The sequence below is a fragment of the Peromyscus leucopus genome, chromosome 8a (assembly GCF_004664715.2).
Source record: "Peromyscus leucopus breed LL Stock chromosome 8a, UCI_PerLeu_2.1, whole genome shotgun sequence".
Classification (NCBI taxonomy): Eukaryota; Metazoa; Chordata; class Mammalia; order Rodentia; family Cricetidae; genus Peromyscus; species Peromyscus leucopus.
This window is the reverse complement of record NC_051085.1, coordinates 9363114-9385011: the sequence shown is the minus strand read 5'-3', so window position 1 is coordinate 9385011 and position 21898 is coordinate 9363114. Positions and strand designations below refer to the sequence as shown.

Genomic DNA, 21898 nt, shown 5'->3' with positions numbered 1-21898 from the left:
GGAAATGTTGTGGGGACCTCAGTCGACTGAACCAAACACATTTGTAAAGCTACTATTCTGTTTCTGGAGGCATTAGTTGATAGGTGTATTAGTTACGTTTCTCTTGCTGTGGTAAAACACCATGACTGAGGCAACTTACAGTAGAAAGAGTCTGATGTGGCCCCAGTGACATACCTTCTTCAAACAGTTAGTTCCACCAGGTGACGTCAAGTATCAAACATACGAGCTATGGGGACCGTTCTCGGCCATTCTCATTCAGACCACACAGCAAACAAGAGCAACTTCTTTCTAGAGTTGTGATGATCAGTTATAAGGTAGAAATGGCTTGCTATTCTTTTTGGTCCCTAGTTTTATCAAAGCAGTATTTTTTTAAAAAAAATATTTTAAAATATTTATATGTATTCTTATATTGTAAATCTCTCATATGTAAATCTCTAATAGGTTTAGTTGAAAGGTCTTGGGGTATTTTTTAATGTGTTTTGGATAATATTAAATAACTACTAAAGACTGAGGTAGGCCAGGTGAGCCTAATTAGGACAGTAAGTTGCATTATTTCATCTCTGAATTACAGAAATATTTTTAAATGTTTTTCTTTTATTTTAGGCCTTTTTATGGTTATCATGAGAAGGAAAGACACTTTATGAAGATCTATCTTTACAATCCTGCAATGGTGAAAAGGTACAGAGCTAAATGAGACCAAAATATCAATGACCATGACTTCAATGTTTTAGTGAGAACAAGAAAAAGATAGAAGAAAGGCTGTGTAATTCTTAACACCGTTACAGTAGAGAATGTAAAATGTCTATACATGTGAGTAGAGAGAGTCCATTGCTTAGGTTGTATAAAGAATACTTCAAAGGTAGGTCCTCTGTTTATGGCCCCTGTCTACTTCTTTTCTGTCTCAGATGTAGTGTGTGTATGTTGAGTTATGTAAGCAGAGATGATACCTGTGTGATATAATGTCAGTGCCCTATTGACCAGTCCATATGTTCAAAACTAAAAAGAGATAGCTCCTTGTTGACCCCTTACTAACTGCTTCATAGCTTGAATTTTTTTTTTTCGTTTGCTTTTAGTCTACTGCATCTAGTTTATTTTTTCAGTTATTCTAGAATCCATGTTATTGAAAGCAGGAATGAAACAAACACACACATTTCATAGTAAATTCACAAGGTTTTTAAATACATGGTAACAAAATATAAATGGCCTTTTGGAATTAATACTGAGTTTCAAAAATTAACCATTTGGTAAGATATAAGCAGAATGTCTCTCTACAGAGAGTTAGGGAACTGTAAGAGATACAGAACCAAAGACATGAGGTTTGCTCTGAATTAACCTAATTGAGCACCTTACCAAATTTTATATATAAAATAGAGAGAGATAGAGTGCCCTGATCCCAATAATGATTTTCTTCTATACACAAGTAAAAACCAGTTTTTATACACACATCCCTACCTTACCCAAAATAGCTTCTATTAAGTACTAAAATAATTTTCCAGAATTATGCCAGGAAAGGACTTTTATATCAGTTCTCTACTCTTCTCTTATAACCATGGAGTACAAAAGAACAGTTCTTGGGATTCTTATTATCTCTCACGTACTCAGTGGTAAGAAAGTAAACATCAGTCATTTTTCCTTTTTAAAAATAATTTATCACAGTGTTATCTTACAATCCTTCAAAGTGTGTGTGTGTGTGTGTGTGTGTGTGTGTGTGTGTGTGTGTGTGCTTGTCTGTGTGTGCACCATAAGCATAGAGTACCCGAGGAGGTCAGAAGGGGGTGTTTGATGTCCTGAAACTGGAGTTACTTATAATTTACTTGATGTGAGTGCTTAAATTGGAAAAAAAAGAACTTGTTGGCTTTTAGTTACTTTTGGGAGGGTTGACACGTACAACTCCATCTTGGTGATTTGAGACAGGGTTTTGTCAGGCAGCCTAGACTGGCCACAAACATATCCTCCTGCTTCGGCTTGCCAAGTGCTGGGATTGCAGGCAAGCACTGCTCTACCCAGTGTGCATTTCTGTAAGTTTTTTTTAAAAAAATGGTTTTAAATTTTTCCCCCTTTTAATCTATGCATTTTTTTCCAATGAGAAAATTTCATTTTTGTTACTTTAAAACTTGGATTTATACTTTTCAAATAAAATACAAATATCTGGAAATATTGAAATGAAGATTTTATGTATTAGTTTTTTGTTCTCTATATTTATATAGTCATTGCTTTGTTCGATATTTTCAAAACATAATTCTATAACTTTCTTTTTCTAACTTAGGATATGTGAACTTTTGCAAAGTGGAGCCATAATGAATAAATTTTATCAGCCTCATGAAGCGCATATTCCCTACCTCCTACAGCTCTTCATTGACTACAATCTTTATGGGATGAATTTAATAAACCTGGCTGCTGTCAAGTTCCGAAAAGCAAGAAGGAAAGGTAAGGTTAATGTTCAAGTTCACGTTAAGGCTTTGAAGCAGGTGCTATATAACTAGTGACTTAAAAAGGGAGTGTGTTTGGAGAACTGAATGCTGAGTGGATAATGAATACAAAGAAATGCTCGGAGTGGGGTTGGAGATGATCAGGAAAAGCTTTCGAGAGGACGTTTTCTGGAGCTCGGGAGATGGCTCAGTAGGTAAGAGCACTAGCCGCTCTTCCAGAGAACCCAGTTTGATTCCCAGCACCCACGTGATGACTCACAACTACATTTAATTCTAGTCCAAGGGATTCAGTGTTCTCTTCAGGCACCCAGCACACAGTTGTAAATAGAAATACTTGCAGGCAAAATACCCATATACATAAAAATCAGTAAAGCTTTAAAATAATAAAAAGGACATTTTGCTAGTTTACTGAAATATTCATACGCTATATAACTCACCTACTCCTAATGAGACAACTTGAAGGTTTTTCAATTTGGAACTATGCAGGCATTGACATCGATTTCACATATTTTAGTCACCTTGAAGGAAACCTTTTTATATTTTATGACTCTAATCTGCAAGCTTCCCAGACCTACAACTGCTGAGTAATCAATAATCAACTTTCTGTTTATGTATAGTTACCTATCCTGTATATTTAGTATTAGTTGAATTGTATAATATATGGAAACCTAATTTGTATACTTAGTATAATATTCTTAAGGTTAACTACGTGCCAGGTACCGGCTCTTCATTCCTTTTAGTGACACAGTAATGATCTGTTGTGTGTATAACCTACTTTTTTTGTCTTCATCAGTTGATGGTCATTTGGAGATCTTTCCTTTTCAGACTCTTGTTAACAATGCTATTTTGAACACTCCTGTACAAAAATTTTTATTTTCAGCATACACTTGTCAGTAAAATTTCTGGGTTCAGTGGTCTAGCTTATGTGGCAGGGACAGGAGGGGGGACAGAGAGCGAGTGCGTGCACACATGTGTACACACATTTGTGCACATATACTTGTGCAGGCAAACACTTTACCTACGAAGTTATCTCTTCTTCCTTTCTATTTCTTTTAGAACATATTGAAGTGGACATTTTTCTTTTGGCTAAAATGTTCTTCCAGATTGCCATATTTTCTTTCCTCTTTGCCATACTTCTTCACCCAGGGATCAGCATTTTTCTTTCTAAGTTTACTAACTATTCTCCTTTGGTTTAATTTCTTCAATTCCTTCTACCATTTCCAAACTTTAATGGGCTATATTTTGAGGTTAGTCTCTTTAAAAAATCATTTAAAAGTTGGATAATATTCAAACAATAGTAAATAACCAAAGAATTTGCAAATAATAAAAAGTGCAGACCTAAAGTAGTAGTAGTAATATAGTAAGGATGACTTTTGCTCTGAAGACATTTGTTTATCATGGGAAATTCAGAATCTTCTTTGAGGCAACAACCATACTGGCTGTAAGAGAAACCCACGTCCAGGTCTGCCTGGCAGCTGGAAACTCCAGAATAAGGTAGGACCACCAGGAGATGCTCCCTAACTTGAACACTTTTGAGACATTCAATCCAGTTTGGATATCCTGGGACTAAAACATCCTCAAATACAGAATGTGATCCAAGGTGGTGCTAATCTGGTAATATATTTAGATCTGGTTGAAGAAAGTACAAATCCTCCCTAGAGCATACTCTCTTTATATTCAGTGTATGTTCAGTGGACAGTGTACTAGAATATATTAAAGAGTTATAATAAACACACCCCAAATCAGCAGAGAATGCAGATGTTGTCATTATTGATGGCTATTGAAAAATTACCATTTGTAATCTTTATCAAGTAAGGATACTATGTGCAGAGATCTAGTATACAATGTTAAATTCACTAATAGTTTTTCAATTATTTTTAGCTCTCCAACGGTTAATATCCTTATGTGGAGCAATTTAGATGCAATAAAACTTTTAGAAAGAAAATATTTTATTGTGACAACATATGCTACATACTACATTCATTTAAATGTATAAAGACCAATGCCTTGAACCCAGTCTTTTACTCCCCTTCAAAGATCAAAATAATTCATTTATTTATCAATTATAATACTAGCTAATAATAACCTTAAGTTTTAATGACATTATACTTTTTTCATCTTCTCAGTGACTTAGAGTAATATAAAGTCTCTCATAAGAAACCAGACTTTCTGAATGAATAGTTCTCCTTAGGTCCTAAGAATCCCTACAAAAAACCCTCATATAAAGAAGACTGAGATCAGCTTGACTGCCCATTAGCTTTTTAGTGAAAGGATAGCACTGTGGAGCACAGGAATAACTCCACACTTGAAACAGCTCATATATAGTCACCTTAACTTTGACAATTGTACTGTGGCACTTCAGTAGAGAAATAGCTTGCATATAGTCATCTACACTCTGACAGTGATAACGTGGTAATTCAGTGGAGAAAGAATAGTCATTTCAAAAATTACTTCTGGAAATTGTTGGATGTCTATATGTCAGGACTGGTACATATAGTTTATTGGTTTATATTTTGTGTGTGTGTGTGTGTGTGTGTGTGTGTGTGTGTGTGTGTGTGTGTTTGCAATACTCCTGCCTCAATTGCCTTAATTGGGATTACAGGCCTGCACTACCATCCCAGATTAGTTATACTTTTTTTGTTTTGTTTTGTTTTGGTTTTTCAAGACAGGGTTTCTCTGTGTAGCTTTGGAGTCTGTCCTGGAACTTGCTCTGTAGCCCAGGCTGGCCTTGAACTCACAGAGATCCTCTTGCCTCTGCATCCCGCGTGCTGGGATTAAAGGCGTGAGCCACCGCCGCCTGGCAAGTTATACATTTTTTTTAAAAACATTGAGATGCATTACAGGTGTATATGTAAAATGTAAACTATCAAATATTTTAGCTGAAAATCTGCCCAACCTTGAATTTGAAAGGGAAGTTTTAGATACAATCAATATCCATGAAGGGAAAAATTGATAAGTTGGATTTTGTTAAAGTTTAAAGCTTCTGCACAGTGAAAATGTATTTTAAAGAATGAAAAGTTGGGGCTGAAGAGATGTCTCAGCAGTTAAGAACACTTGCTTCCCCATAGAGGACCCAGGTCACTTTGAAGCACCTACATAGTAGTTCTCAGCAATCTGTACCTATAGTTTCAGGGCTCCAGTACCCTCTTTTGTCCTCTATGGGCAACATATACATACATGCAGGCAAACATCCAAACACAGAAAATAAAAACAAATACTTTCAATTTATTAGTTCTTTGAGAATTTTATATGATGTGTTTAGATCATAATCACTCCCTCCCAATATGCCTCCCAGATCCATATCCCCTCTCCTCCCCAACTTTGTGTCCTTTTTTTTTTTTTTTTCCATCTCATCAAGTAACAGTTTATGTTACTTAGATATGTGGCCTTCACTGGAGTTGGGGTTAACCTGCTAGGGACCACACCCTTAAGGAAAACTTGACTTTTCTCTTCCCAGCAGCTATCAATACCAATAACTCCATAGCGAGAAGTGGATGTCCAACTCCCTTCTCCATGCTAGAATTTTGTCTGGCTTGAACTTGCATCAGTTTTATGTATGATATCTTGACTGCTATAAATGGGTATGTGTAACTGTCCTGCTGTGTCCAGAAAACACTAATTCTTTGCAGTAATTTACTGCTTCTGACTCTTACAATCTTCCTATCATCTTTCCTGCAGTGATCCCTGAGCCTTAGGGGGAAGGGGCACATACAGATGTCCCATTTAGGTCTCTGCATTCCGCAGTCTCTTATTCTCCATACCCTGACCAGTTGTGGGTCTCTGTTAATCACCCACCATCTCCTCAAAATGAAGCCGCTCTGATGAGGGTTGACAGGTATCCTGTTAATCTGTGGGTATAATTATAAATCATTAGGATTCTGTCTAATACTATGCCCATTTAGCCGAGTAATAGTAAGTTCTCCCTTAGGGCCTATGACCTGTCACGCCCCAGGTTCCTGTCCCCGATGTGAGTGCCAGATATGGATTTCAACTTGTGAAGCAAACCTTAAATCCAACCAGAAAGTGAATGGTTCCTCTCAGGACCTTTGTGCCGCTCTTGTACCAGGAGCCGACCATTTTTCTAGCTTGCAGAATTCACAGCTGAGTAAAATTGGTGATTACTTTTCTCCTCCTGTGGCACAGCACCTTGCAGCACTATGAAATCTAGCCGGTAGAGATAAAGCTTCCTGGTGGATGTCATCTTCATTTCCCTTTGTATTCTGTGAGTCGGGGATGTGTCTGTTAGCAGTAGAGTTTTACCTTCAAGTTGTAGAGAGTCATCAAGAGCATTGGCAATACCCTTGAGTTCAAATATATCACACAAGCACCTCTGCTAGTCTTACAGATTCACTCAAACTTCCCTTTGGAACTTTACAAGGCATACTTCTGTCATTTTGCCCTGCTCCCAGATTATTCCCCAAACTTGGTGGCTCTTGGGTCTCACTTGGTAACAGCTCCAAAGGAGATAACTGGGCTTTTTATTTGTTATTCTGTGGCATTTAGCAGGGACACTGTTGCTTGTTATGGGGTGACTTTGTATTTGTGTATGTATGTATTTCAGGGAGCTTCTCATAAGACTTTTTGAAATCTCTGTAGTGTTATTTATCCCTCCCTGTGTTGGTTTGAATAAGAATGATCCCCATAAGCTCATATATTGGAAAGCTTACTCACCAGGGAATGTAACTCTTGATAGGATTAGAAGAATTAGGAGATGTGGCCTTGTTGGAGGAAGTGTGTCACTTGGGGGGTGGGCTTTGAGGTTTCAAAAGCCCATGCCAGGCCCAGTCTCTCTCTGCCTACAGATCAGGATATAGAACTCTCAGCTACTTCTCCAGCACCATGTCTGCCTGCATGCCACCATACTGCTTGCCATGATGATAATGGACTAACCCCGAAACTGTAAGCAAGCCCCAGTTAAAAGGTTTCTTTTGTAAGAGTTTCCTTGATCATGAGTCTCTTCACAGCAACAGAACAGTGACTAAGACATTTCCCATAGTCTGGACTGTATCTTACCATCCCATTCCCTTCCCATTTAATCCTTTCTGTTCTGTTTTTCTTTAACCCGGTATACTGCTGCATTCTATCTCCCCTCCCTTGCACAGTCCTTCCCACTATGGCCCCTTACTAACTTCCTGACCTCTGTGGCTATTCCAGATTGGGAAAAAAAAAATATATCTGAAGATTCAAAACTAACATCCACAAGTGAGAGAAAAAAATCATTTGTCTTTCTAGGTCTGGGTTACCTCAGAATAATTGTTCCTAGCTCCATCCATTTGCTGCTGTATCCCAAGTGCCTTGGGTCCTGGAACCTTGGCTTAGGGCATTGAGGGAATGAAGAAAAGACAGACACAGGTACAAAGAAACTGGGATCAGGGGGCTTTCTCTTACCCCTGCCTCTATCACAATGGGAACTCAGCATGTTTGTTAGATTCAGCAGTGGGGGAGGGCTTAGTAGTCTGAATAGGAGGTCTCAGGTAGGCAAGCAGTCCCAGGCTGTAAACATCCTCCAGCCGAAGTCACGGTTGCCAGTCTTCACACACTGGTCAGTCTTTGATAAAACACTCATATCTGATTCCTGGGGAAAGCTTTGCCGTTCCTCTTGAGCCGGCCCCTATGAGTAATGGCTTTGCAAATTTCCCTTAGGCCATTTGGTCTTGGAGTCTCAACAGCACATGCACATGCAAAAATACATATTCACTCAGACTTCACTCACTCAGGGGTTCCTCTGCTCCCTGTAATTTACCTGTGAATTTCATAAGTTCATTTTTCTTAACAGCTGAATAATACTGCATTGTGTAAATGTTCCACATTTTTCTTATCTATTCATTAGTTGATAGACATCTACGCTGTTTCCATTTCCTGGCTATTATGAGTAGAGTAGCAATGAACATAGATGAGCAGGTGTCTCTATAGTAGGCTATATGGAGTCTTTTGGGTATATGCCCAACATCTATAGTAGGATATATGGAGTCTTTTGGGTATATGCCCAACAGTAGTATAGCTGGATGGACCATGTGATAGATGTATTTCTAGCTTTTTGAGGAACTTCTACACTAATTTCCATAGTGGCTATATGACTTTACATTCCCACCAGCAATGAGTAAGTATTACTCTTTGCCCATGACAATATTTTTGTTGTTTGTTTTTGACACAGAGTCTGTCTTCAGAGCCCTGGCTGCCCTGGAACTCATAATCCTTGAATTAACAAAGATCCACCTGCTTCTGCCTCCCAAGCACTGGGACTTGGTGTGTGCCACTACACCTGGCTGTTACTTTGTTCTTGTTGATGTTTGTCTATTTGGTTTTTAATCTTAGCTGTTCTGACTGCGGTAAGGCGAAATCTCAGAGTAGTTTAATTTGCATTTCTCTTATAGCTCGGGATGCTGAACATTGTTTAAAAACATTTCAGTCATTTGTGTTTCTTCCTTTTTACGCTGTTTACTTCCATCCTCCATTTTTAAATTGTATTGTTTTCTTGATGTTTAGTTTTTTTTTAATCCTTTGTATATTCTAGAACTAATCCTCTGTAACATGTATAGCTTATAAATGTTTTTTCAGATCCTGTAGGCTACCTCTTCACTGAAGTGATATTGTCCTCTGCTGTACAGACGCTTTTTAGTTTCCTAAGGTCCCTTGTATTAATTTTCTCCATGCATACATTTTTGGGGGTCATGTTCAGATGTGCCGATGAATTCAAGTGTATTTCCCACTTTTTCCTCAGTCAGACTTAGGAAAGCAGGTTTTATTTTGAGGTCCTTGCTCCATTTGGAGTTGAGTTTTATGAGGAGTGAGAAATAAGGATCTAATTTCATTCTTCTACATGTAGCTTTCCAATTTGACCAGCACCATTTGTTGACAATGCTGTCTTTGCTCTAAGATGTTGTTGGCATCTTTGTCAAGAAGAAGGTAGCTTTAGGAGTGTGGATTTATGTGTGTCTGCAATTCTATTCCATTTGTCAGTGTGTGTTGTTATACCAATACCACGCTGGTTTATTACTATAGTCTCCTAGTTTGTTTTCTATTCTTGGGATGAAGACCATGACCAAAAGCAGCTTGGGGTGGGAAGAAAGGGTTTATTTGGTTTACGTATCTTGAGTCACAGTCCATTGAGAGACTCCGAAGGCAGGAACCTAGAGACAGGAATTGAGGCAGAGGGCATGGAGGAGTGCTGCTTATTGGCTTACTCCACTTGACTTGTCCATTTTGCTCTTTTTATACATCCTAGGACCACCTTCCCAGGGATGACACCACCCACAGTAGTCTGGATCATTTCACATCCATCAAGAAAATGCCCCTCATGCTTGCCTACAGGTCACTCTGAGGGGCATTTTCTCAACTGAGGCGCCCTCTTCCCAGGTTACTGTAGGTTGCGTCAAGTTGACCAAAGCCAACCAGGACACATGTGGAATAACTGTGCTATACCTTGGCATCTAGGATGGTGATACTTCCCCCCATTCTGTTACTGTTCAGGATGTTTTTGACTATCCTGGCTCTGTGGTTTACATATGAGATGTAAGGTTTTGTTTTTTCAGTTTCTGTGAAGAATTGCATTGAAATTTTGATGAGGATTGCATTGAATCTGTAGATTGCTTTTGGTAGGATGTACTATTTTCTCATTCCATAAGCATGGAAGGTCTCTCCGTCTTGTGATATCCTCTTCAATTTTCTTTTTCACTGTTTTGAACTTCTCAGTCTACAAATCTTTTTACCTTTTTGGTTAGGTTTATTCCAAGGTATATTTTTAAACCTTTATTTATTTTATAAATACATATGTTTTGCCTGCACTTGTGTGTGTATTATGTGTGCGCCTGGTTCCCCTGGAACTGGAATTAAGGGTGGTTGTGAGCTGCAATGTGGGTGCTGGGAACTGAACTCAGGTTTACTGCAAGAACATCAAGTGCTCTTAACCATTGAGATATCTCTCAAGCCTCAAAATATGCACGCACATATATGTGTGTATTTTAGGCTGTTGTGAATGGAATCATTTTCCTGGTTTCTTAGTCAGCGTGTTTGTCTTTTCTGTGTAGGAGGGCAACTGACTTTTGTGTGTTCATTTCTGCATCCTGCTACCTTGTTGACTATTGGCTTAGGAGATTTCTGTTGGAGACTCTGGGATCTTGTAGGCATAGAATCACAGCTTCTGAAAGTAAGGGTGCTTTGACTTCTTCCTTGACCATTTGTATCCCTTTTATCCCCTTGATTTGTCTGTTGCTGTAACAAAGACTTGAATAGGAATGGAGACAGTGGGCATTTTTTGTCTTTTCCTGACTTTAGTGGACTTTCATTTGAGTTTTTCTTCATTTAACAAGATGTTTTCTGTAGGCTTGCTTTATTATGTTGAGATATGTCCCCTGCTTTCTTCGATTCCCTGGGGCTTTTATCATGAAGGGATGTTGGATTTTATCAGCAGCTTTTTCTATATCTAATGAGATGATTGTATGGTTTCTGTCCTTGTGTATATTTATGTGGTGGATTATATTTACTGATATATTAATATGTTGAACCATCCTGCATCTCTGGGATGAAACCAGCTTGATCATGGTGGACAGTATTTTGGGTGTGTTTTTTAAATTCGGTTTGCAAGTATTTTATTGAGAATTTTTGTGGCTTTACCAATCAGAGATACTGAGATACAATTTTCTTTTTTGATGGGCTTTTGTATGGTTTTGCTATCAGGTTGATAGTGGCAGTATTTGAAAACATTCCTTCTTTTTTTTTTTTTGTGGAATAATTTGAGGAGTATTGGTGTTCTTTGAAGATGTAGTAGAATTCTCTGCTGAATACATCTGTCCCTGGGGTTATTTTTAGTTGGGAGATTTTTAATTACTGCTTTTATCTCAATTGTATTTCATAGGTCTATTTAAATTTTTTATTTAATCTTGATTTATCTTTGGTAGGCCATATATATCTAGAAATTCATCCATTTTTTAAAAAATTTTCTAGTTTACTGGAACATAGATTATAAAGTAATTTTCAAGTCTTTATGATTCTCTAAATTTTTTCAGTGTCTGTTGTGATGTCTCTATTTACATCCTTAATTTTATTGGTTTAGATAATCTCTTTTTGGTTAATTTAACTAATGGTTTGTCAGTGTTGTTAACCTTTTTAAAGAATTAACTTTGTTTCATTGATTCTTTATATTTTTTTTCCTGTTTCATTAATTTCAACCCTTATTGGATTATGTCTACCTGTCTACTTTTGGGAGGTGTTCTTTGCTGTAGTTTTTCCAAGGCCTTTAGGTGCATCTTTAATTTATTAATTAAAGATCTCTCAAATTGACTGAACCAACAACCAGGGAACCTGCACAGGACTGACCTAGGTACTCTGCATATATATTACAGTTGTGTAGCTTGATCCTCTTGTGGGACACCTAACCTTGGGAACTGGGGCTGCCTCTGACTCTTTTCCTGACTTTTGGGACCCTACTCCTCATACTGGGTTGCCTTGCCCAGTCCTAATACATGGGGAGATGCTTAGTCTTGCTGCAACTTGATACGCCGTGTTTTGTTGATGTCCATGGGAGACCTGCCACTTCCTGAACAGAAATGGAGGAGTGGATTGGGGGTAGGAACGGGGTCAGGGAAGGGACTGGGAGGAGAAGGAGGAGGAAAAACTGCAGCCGGGATGTAAAATCAATCAATCAATTAATTAATTAATTAAAAACATCTCTCAGATTTTTGATATAGGCACTTAATGCTGTAAACTTTCTTCTTAGGATGGTCTTCACCGTATCTCAAAGATTTAGCTTTATTGGCAGTCTCGGAGTGACAGTGTGAACAAATCTCCCACAGTTATATACTAGGAAAATACTAATTAAAACCAGAAAGATCTACCCTTACACACCTGTTATCAAAGGCCACAGTTCAAAAGATTCTTAATAATAAATGCTGGCCTGTGTGTTAAACCATAGCAATTCCCATTCATTGCTGATGGCAAATGTGAAATAGTAGTCACTTGGAACATGATTTCATAGTCTCATAGCATTAATTGTGCTTAGAGTTGACCCAGCTGTTGTTCTCTTTGGTGTTTGCCCAAGTGCTTTAAAAGGTAGACCCACCAAGTCTGAATGCAGCAACTTCATTCATAGATACTAAAAGTGTGAGACAATTAAGATGTTCACTGAATAGAATAATTCATCATATCACTATTTGTGATTATTTCTGGAATCAATTGTGTGCTTTTGTTTCTACATTAAGATCAAAATATATTTTCAGTTTCCAGCCAAATTTCCACTTGGATTTATTGGGGCTCAGAATACTGTAGCTATTTGAACTCTAAAAAATATAGTTCTCTATTTTTTAATGAGATGTTAATTTACTTACTTGAACATTTAGATATATACTTTATTATACCTTTGAAATTTTATAACTTTGTTATTCAATTCATTGTAAACACTTTTTTCTACTCTTAGTTTGGAATTACTGCACTCTACTGTGTATATGTAATCCTGTAATTCAGTGAATCTTTAAGATATAATGTTTATTCTTATATGATTCGTAAGTTATTTTACAAAGAGAACAACTCTGTACAAATTATAATTTCCCAGATATAGTGCCACATGTCTTTAATCCCAGCACTCAGGATGCACAGTCTGCCAGGTCTGTGAGTTTGAGGCTGTCCTAGTCTACATAGTGAGTTCTAGGTCAGCCAAGGCTGTGTAATGAGACCTGTCTCCGATAGATAGATAGATAGATAGATAGATAGATAGATAGATAGATAGATAGATAGATAGATAGATAGATTGATTTATTAGATAAAATAAAAAGTTTAAAAGTATAATTTATTTAAATTTACCTTTATTTTCTAGGTGATACATCACATGGAGCTGGATCATTCAAAGATCAGTTATCAGGAAATTCTGCTGCTGGTACTTTATTTAGGTGGGAAGAGGATGAAATACCAAGGTTAGCCAATGTTGTCAAAGAAGTGAAAACTTTATATATGTACTGACTGTGATGGTTACCATTGGTTATCATGCTTAATACTTAACCTTTTCCTGCATTGGCTCTTTGAAATGTTGTTTTAAAAGCAAGTCTCAATATTGGTGTATAACATGGATGCATAGGTTTAAAGACTAGACCATGGCGGTGGGAGCAGCAAAGTGGCAGGAAGTAAAGGCACTTGCTGCCACATCTGATGACCCGAGTTTGATCCCTGGAACCTGCGTGGTGGAAGGAGAGCACAGATTCCTACAAGTTGCCGTCTGACCTCTACATGCAAGTGATAGCACACACACTTGCACAATCTAAAACACACTATAAAATCAACTGTAATCTGAAAAGTAAAAAACATACATAGTTATTACCTAATTAATGAAAGGAATCTGAAGTAGGTTGTTATATTTCTTGCCAGTTTTAATCGTCATCATGTAGTCTAACTTGAGGTCTTGTAAGTTATCAAGTTAAAAACTCAATTATTATAAAATAGCAACTGAAATGGCATATATTTTTAAACTAAACAACCCTTTAGGTTTCTAAATTATTGAGTTATGGAAATATATACATGACAAAATACAACTTATTGTTTCTTTGAACTATTTTGTTGATTACACTGTGGTTAAGTTGTAGTATAGCCACATGCTTAGATTCCCACCATAAGGCAGACCTGTAACCACCACCTTTCTAATGACTAGTCAGGAGCTTTTCTGTGTCAAGTTAAGGCTTTCTCTTTGTCCCGCATAGCACTGCTCAAGCTCTCTTGAGTCTCCTATTGGTCGCTGTGTTATTGGCAGCATGGTTACAGTTTCCCTCTTTAACTTATATTTATTTATCTGTTGTGTAAGTGCACACATGCACAGATAGCAGAGGACCGTTTGTGGGAGTCAGTTTTCTCCATCTGCCATATAAGTCCTGGGCATAGAACTCAGGTCAGCAGGTTTGGGAGCAGATGTTTTTACCCAGTGAGCCATCTTCCTGGCCTTGATTTTTTTTTTTTTAATTTATATTTATTATTTTAAACTATATTTATTTCGTGGTGTGTGTGAGTGTGTGTGTGCACATGTGTTATTGAACAAGTGTGGAGGTCATAAGACAAATCTCAAGTTTGTTCTTTCGGCCTACCATGTGGAATCTGAGGATCAAATTTAGGACTTTAGGCCTGCCTGCAAGCACCCTACTGAGCCATCTTACTAGCCCACTGATCTTTGTGGGGTTGGGTTTTTGTTTGTTTGTTTGTTTGTTTGTTTGTTTTTTGTGTGTGTGTGTGTGTGTGTGTGTACGCTTAGGTGTGCACATGTGGAGGCCAGAGGTCATGGTTAGGTATCTTCTGTAGTTTCTTTCCCCCTTGTTTCTTGAAAGTCTTTCACTGAACCTGGAATTTACCAATTAGGTGGAACAGCAAGCCCAAAGAACTCCTCTGTCCTCTTCCTCAGGGATAGAATTACAGACTAAGGGTGTCACACCCAGCTTTTTACATGGATGCTGGAGAACTCCTCTGTCCTCTTCCTCAGGGATAGAATTACAGACTAAGGGTGTCACACCCAGCTTTTTACACGGATGCTGGAGAACTGACCCTAATTCTCATGTTTGTGTGGCAAGCACTTGGGAGGCAGAGGCAGGGAGATTTCTGGGTTTGAGGCTAGTCTGATCTACATAGTAAGTTCCAAGACAGCCAGGGATACACAGAGAAATGCTGTTTTGAAACAAACAAACAAAAAACAAAGAAAACATTGGTTGAATTTCAAATGATTATGAAAATACTTGTTTTGAGTGGTGGCTCTATCCTTATAACCCCAAGACTTGGTAGGTGAAGCACAAAGATTGGAAGTTTGAGGATAGATCAGGTTGTTTACTAAAATCCTGCCTGATAAACCAAACCAAAGGTACATTTTGCTTGGAGCTTATCTAATTGCCCTAGTTTATTTTCAGATGTTGTGACCAAAAGCAGCTTTGGAAAGGTAAGGACTTATTTCACCTTACAGCTCAGTACATCTTGAAGGAAAGTCAGGGCAGAAACTCAAGGCAGGAATTTGAATGCAAGAACTGAAGCAGAACCACAGAGGAGTGCTATTTACTGCTTTGTTCTCTGTGGCTCCCTTTGCTTGTTTTTTTAATACAACCAAAGATCGCCTGCCCAGAGTGGTACTGCCCACCGTAGATTGGGCCAGAAATTTGGCCACCAGCTTGAGATGTAGTCTTGGTCACTTCTGGATCACAATTTCTGTGTGTCGACATTGAGGAAACAGTTGCCAGGAGATTCTGTCCCTGTCCCCCATTCCCCCCAACCAGCATCAGTTGTTTCAGAAAAGCAAAGGTTTCACCTCAGTAATGCTGATTTCCTGTTAATCACAGCCGATTATTCTTCAGCCCCAGCTGACCAGAAAACACAGATTCTTATTACAAAATACCACACAAACAGCCCTGATGGAGTCTTTGCTTCCCTCTGAAAGTTGATAAGTGAAGCCTCTATTATCTGCACCTCTTGTTTTAACATTCCTATTTTCCAAGTTCCCATAACAGCTCGCTAAACTCTCAATACCCTTTCAAGCTTAGAGTTCCAAGCTTAGAGTCCTCCATCAAAATAATACAGTCAAGTCCACTGCAGCAACCCCACTCCTGGTACCAATTTCTGTCTTAGTTGGTTTCACTATAGCTGTGATAAACACTGACCAAAATTGTACTATGACAGAAATTTAATTTTAGAATGTTTATAAGAAGAAAGGGTTAATTTAGCTTACAACTCCCAGATCACTGTCCATCACTGAGAAAAATTAGGGCAGGAACTAAAGCACAGCCCATGCTTTTTTTTCCATGACTTGCTCAGCTTTCTTATACAACCCGGATTACCTGCCCATGACTGGCACTGATCACAGTGATATAGACCCTCCCACATCAATCGTTGACTAAGAAAATACTCCACAGACTTGCCTACAGAGCAATCTGGTAGAGACATCTTCTTGATTGAGGTTTTCTCTTAGATTACTCTAGCTTATGTCAAGTTGACATAAAACAACCATCACAGTAATTTAGTTTAAGCTCTTTAATAGGTACTTGACAGATTTACATATTATAAAATTACTTAGGGTTTCTTTTCCACTTAAAGTTAAGAAAGATTCTTGTTAACTTAATGGTAAAAATTGTTATTACTGGAATATTCTGTCAGATGAGTTTTTAAAGGTTTTCAAGTAATAAGGGTAGTCACTATCCCTGAAGTCTGCTTACTAACAACAGTCTGAAGCCTCACACACAATCTTCTTTCTTGTTAAGTCATAAAACTGTAATAAAGGTACACTGACTGGGATTAAACTTGGAATTGTACTACGACAGAAATTTAATTTTAGAATGTAAGAAGTTTTGCTGTTTTTAAGAGTTCTAAAAATTAATATAGGGAAAGATTAATATAGGTAAGCTAGTAAAATTAGACTCAGTGAAATTAACTCACTTAAACACAGATGAATGGGTAGGTTTCCTTTTCTTTAGTATTTATTCGTTCATTTGTTTGTTTATGGTCTCACTGTGTGTAATCAAACTTGTAGCCATGCTACTGCTGCTGCCTCTACTTCCCTCATGCTGGGATTGCTGTCACTTTTGCGAGCTATAACTCACTGTTCACCAGTCATGTGGTTTATCACGTCAGTAGTTGTGAAAAGTTTTAAAGCATCTGCAGCTCAGGAGTAGCTGGGGACAAGAAGAATCGTGAATATCATTTGCCCACTTTTCAGTATGATTACCTTCCCTTGTCTGAAAATCATGTATGATTGTAGGGGGAAAATGCTTCTAGGCGACTTACATTATATGTTTATGATTTTTTTATATATCCTTATGTTGTCCCTCTATTGTCTTAGCCATTTTCTTTAGCCAGAACTGCATGTTGAACATTAAATATTTCTTACATGTAAGATGTGATTCGGAATATATAGACTACATTTTAAATGGTATCGATAGTTGTCCTTACCATTTTTCTAATCCTGTTAATAATTTATTATATATACATAGTATCATGAATAATCATGAATTCATTTAATATTCTCATGTTTTCTCATTACTACCAAAACATAAAATCCTGCATAAGAAAAATCTTAGATCCCCAGCAACAACAACAGTTTGGGAAGTTTGTGTGTGCTAGCATAGTTACTGTATTTATTGGTATCGTTTCTTTACAGCTCATTATTACTGGAAGGTGTTGAACCTCTGAGTACATGTGAATTAGAAGTGGATGCTGTAGCTGCTGACATCTTAAATAGGTTGGACATTGAGGGTACGTACACAATTTTTCTTATTACGTAAAACATAATGGTGAAATAGGATAGAAGCATTACTGGAGAAGCAAGATATTGGAGGAGGAAGCAAGATATTTTAAGTGTGCTCTTTGTTTCCAATGGGAGGGCATGTTGCATTGATAAAAGTACCTGGGGAAAAGAAAGACTTCTTTGGGCTTCTCAGTTTCAGAGGTTTCAGTCCATGCTCATCTGGCTCCATCACTTCCAGGCCTATGGTAAGACATGGCAGAAAGGCATGATGAGCAAACTTGTTCACCTCATGAAAGCTAGGAATCAGACAGAAAGGGACCAAGACAAGATAAATCCTGCCACGCTCCCACTCCCCACGCCCCACTCCCCGTGACCTACCCCTTCCAACTACGCCACTCCTAATAGCCCATTCAGCTCTAAATTGAATGGATCATTCCATTGATTAACTTCATGCCATTACAATCCAGTCACTTCTGAAGTGCAGCCACTGGCCTGGGACCAAACCTTCCACACATGACTCTTCAGAAAACATTTCATTTTAATCACAATAGGTAGTCATTTTGCTCATTTGTATTTCCATCTGCATGACTATGTTTACCTAGATGTGAAACTAAGTGGCACAAATAACATTAGCCAGCATAAAATAATTTCATATACTCTGCCTTTTAATTGCTTTATATGCAGGATGTCTGCCATGGAGAGAAGTTTTAGACTTACCTGTCATCAGATCTTTGATTTTTATTTACTTTTCCCCCCCAGTCATTAGAAGGAAAAAAAGCTAGAAAGGAAGCAGCGTGATAAACTGAGAGTTGGGATAACTTGTCCATTATAGTATACACAGTGAGTGTTTTTCTTAAAAGATAATGTTGTTGGCATGGTAGTGAGTGCCTTTATCCCCAGTACTGAGGAGACGTAGGCAGGCAGATCTCTATGAGTCCCAGACCAGCCTGGGTTTCATAATGAGTTCCAGTCCAGTCAGGGATACACAGTAAGACTGCCCCAACCCCCAAAAAGTATTTATTAAAGCTTAGGGCTTTATAGACAGAATTTTTCACTCTGACCCTTGTAGTATTGTGATTGCAGCTCAGATTGGCGGAAACCCTGGGCTACAGGCCATATGGGAAGATGAAAAGCAACGGCGAAGAAACAGAAATGAAAGCTCTCAGATTAGCCAGCCTGAATCACAAGGTATAGCCCATAATGTTCTACTGATTTAAGGACATATTTCCAGTGGAAGAATGGAGACATTGAGTTTTCCCTTAGCACTAGACTTTGTTTCTTAAGTTACCTTTACTTTTTCTATCTACTTCTCCTACTGTCATTGCTGAACAACCAATCAATCTTTATATCTGTCTCCACATTTACTGTTCTCTCTCCGTGGGTCTGGTTTTTGTGTACCTTAACGTCTTGGCACAGCAGTTTGTTGTTGCTCCTTTTTCATCCTCTAGCATATTCTTCTTCATTTCCAAATAAGATACTGAAAACCATGGATCTCGCCTTAGAAACACCATTTTATTTGTTCAACTTTGAAAGTGTCAGCCATGAAATACTGTCCTCAGTGTTTTCTGAAACTGTCATATAAACCCTCACCTCGATCAACATGTACAACTTTGAGGAAAATATTCATTTAGTATTAAATATTGCTATATTCTGAAAGAATTTGAGACTTCAAATGCCACAGAAAATAGCAGCACTTTAAAAAGTGTAAAGGATAACTCAGAAAACAAATAGTCTCTACTGAAGTCCCATTAAAAATTTTAAATTTCACTGTTATATCTAGAGTGCCAAAAATGTTTTGATAAGATGTGTCTTTTTATGCCCTTTAAAATATAAATATATTTTACAAAGGAGAAAATTTCTAATTTTGAAATATATGACATTTGTGGGTAAGAACCCTTTTTTGTTCTGTTTCATTGTTTAATAACATCCATTTCTCTTTAGTGTAATTGTGTGACAAGACTACATACACCGAGATGGTGGGCTCCAGGCTAGGAGGAAGATGAGCGTTGCTGTGATTGTGCTGTGCTGTGGTTTTCAGAGCTCCTCCTTCCTTTGGAGAAAGGAGAGCGTCCTGAGCGTCCCTTTCATTTGCTATCTAACCACTTCTCTAATTTAAAGACTGCAGGTTTGTGCCAGCAACAGAAAGTGAAAAACTATTTCAGAAGAGACTTCAAGAAATTCTCAAACAGAATGATTTCTCCGTGTAAGTGATTATTTATTATAGATCTCAGAGCTAATTTTATTGCTTTGTTATATAGTTTTTTTTATAAAAGTTATGTTTTAATTAAGCAGAACATTATCAGGATCTGTGGACTACAGCAATGGATCCCAAGAGTTCTCTGCTGAATTAACATTGCACTCTGAGATTCTTTCTCCTGAAATGCTTCCGTGTACGCCAGCCAATATGATAGAAGTCCACAAAGACACAGATTTGAGCAAAGGTGAAATTATCTGATTATCTTTTCAATTAAACAGAAAATACTAAAACAGACATCATTGCATTGGACACCTAAGTTAATATTTGGCTGTTTCCTAGTTTGTTTGTTTGGTTTTCTCCTTAGAAATAAATACGGGTATAGCAGAAATTATTTCCTGTTCTTTTACCCTTTCTACATCTGTAAAGATAAACACAATACTAAAATTGCTGTACACTGTTACAATGTAAAATTTTGTGATGATTTTTTATATATGTATGTGCACAATATGTGCTGTTGCTTAATATTTCAAATTTTATACAAATGATGTCATTCTTGGCATAGATTAAGCAACTTGCTTTTAAATTTAAAATTTTGTATTTTTAAACAGATAATTGAGAAATTATTTACAAAGTATAAAATTTACTCATTTTAAGCACATAGTTACTCCATATGTTCTAATTTTAGAAAATGTCCATCAGCTTACAAGCCTTCTTATTGGCAATCATGGCCATTCCTAGCTCTAACTCCCAAGTAACCATTCTTGTCTGTCTGCATTTCTGGATATGTCATACAGATGAAATCATACAGTATGGGTATTTTCTTCTTTCATTTAGCATACCCATTCAGGGTTTATCCATGCTGTGGTAATTATCAATATGTCATTGCTTTTATTACCAAATTTTATACTTATTAATCCATTTATCGGTTAGTGGATATTTCAGTTGCTTTCACTTTTGATTGATAAAAATAATGTTGCTATGAACAATCAAATATGAAATTTAAAATAAATGTCATGGGAAGAATTATAAAATATTGGAAATAATAGTAAATAAACCAGTTGCAAAGTAAGCTTTACTGTAAAAATTGGCTTTGAAGAAGGGGGAAAATTAAAGTAATACTTAGATAAACATGTCTTGTATGAACATGTTTTCATTTCTTTTCAGTTGATACCAGTGAGTGGAACTTGTAGAGGATGTGGTAAATTTGTGTTTAGTTTTTAAATGAAATACCAAGTTGTTTTTTATAGTGGGTGCACTATTTTATATTCCTACCAATATTATGTAAGGCTTCCTATAATTTAGTGTTTTTAGTTAACACTTAATATTATCTCTTTAATGTAACTGTTCTACAGAGTATGAAATGCTATCTTACTGAGGCTTAATTTTTATATCTTTCATTACTAATATGATTGTCATCTTTTTATGTCAACATCTTAACTGAAATTTATCGTTGTTTATTCATTTTAGCCACTGACTAATGTTTTACTTTAATATTTATCTGTGTCTCTACAAGTATTAGATCAGTTTTACTTTTGCCCAGGTCTATATCTGCCCTTCTTAATGGCTTTGTGCAAGATTTTCTCTATAGAACACATGTGTATAGTTTGATGCTAGGATGCATGCAAAAATATAGCTTGTATACAAATGGTATGTAAGAGAATAATGAAGGTTTTATTGACTAGCCACTTTGTTTCATATGTAGTGTTTTTAGGCAGGAGGACCCTATATAACATTTGAATGTCCTCAATAATAGATACAAATGAAATTTAAAAAAATTATTCTACTGTAGTTCTTTGACATGGCATTTGCTTATTTTAATCTTCATTTTCTGATGACCAGTGAGTTGAAGCAATTTAAAGACCATATGGATTTCTTTATCTAATAATTGATTTTCATGTTCTTTGCTCATTTCCCATTAGGTCACTGACTTATTTTTAAGGTGTGTGTGTGTGTGTGTGTGTGTGTGTGTGTGTGTCTTTGTGATTGTATATAGGTTCCCAAAGAGATCAGAATAGGGCATTGCATCCTCTCAAGCTGAAGTTACTAGGAAGTTGTAAACTGCCTGTTATAGTTGCCGGGAACCGA

At 37.2% G+C, this 21898-nt stretch overlaps 1 protein-coding gene across 1 annotated transcript in view; it reads left to right on the top strand.

Moving 5' to 3' along the window:
- Window positions 1–21898, top strand: part of Rev3l (REV3 like, DNA directed polymerase zeta catalytic subunit) — a 151910-nt gene that overhangs the window by 54433 nt on the left and 75579 nt on the right. Inside the window, 7 exon segments of the mRNA XM_028874844.2 lie at window positions 604–678; window positions 2267–2427; window positions 13237–13333; window positions 17530–17624; window positions 18700–18804; window positions 19735–19819; window positions 19909–20057. Coding sequence (XP_028730677.1) covers window positions 604–678; window positions 2267–2427; window positions 13237–13333; window positions 17530–17624; window positions 18700–18804; window positions 19735–19819; window positions 19909–20057 — 767 coding nt within the window.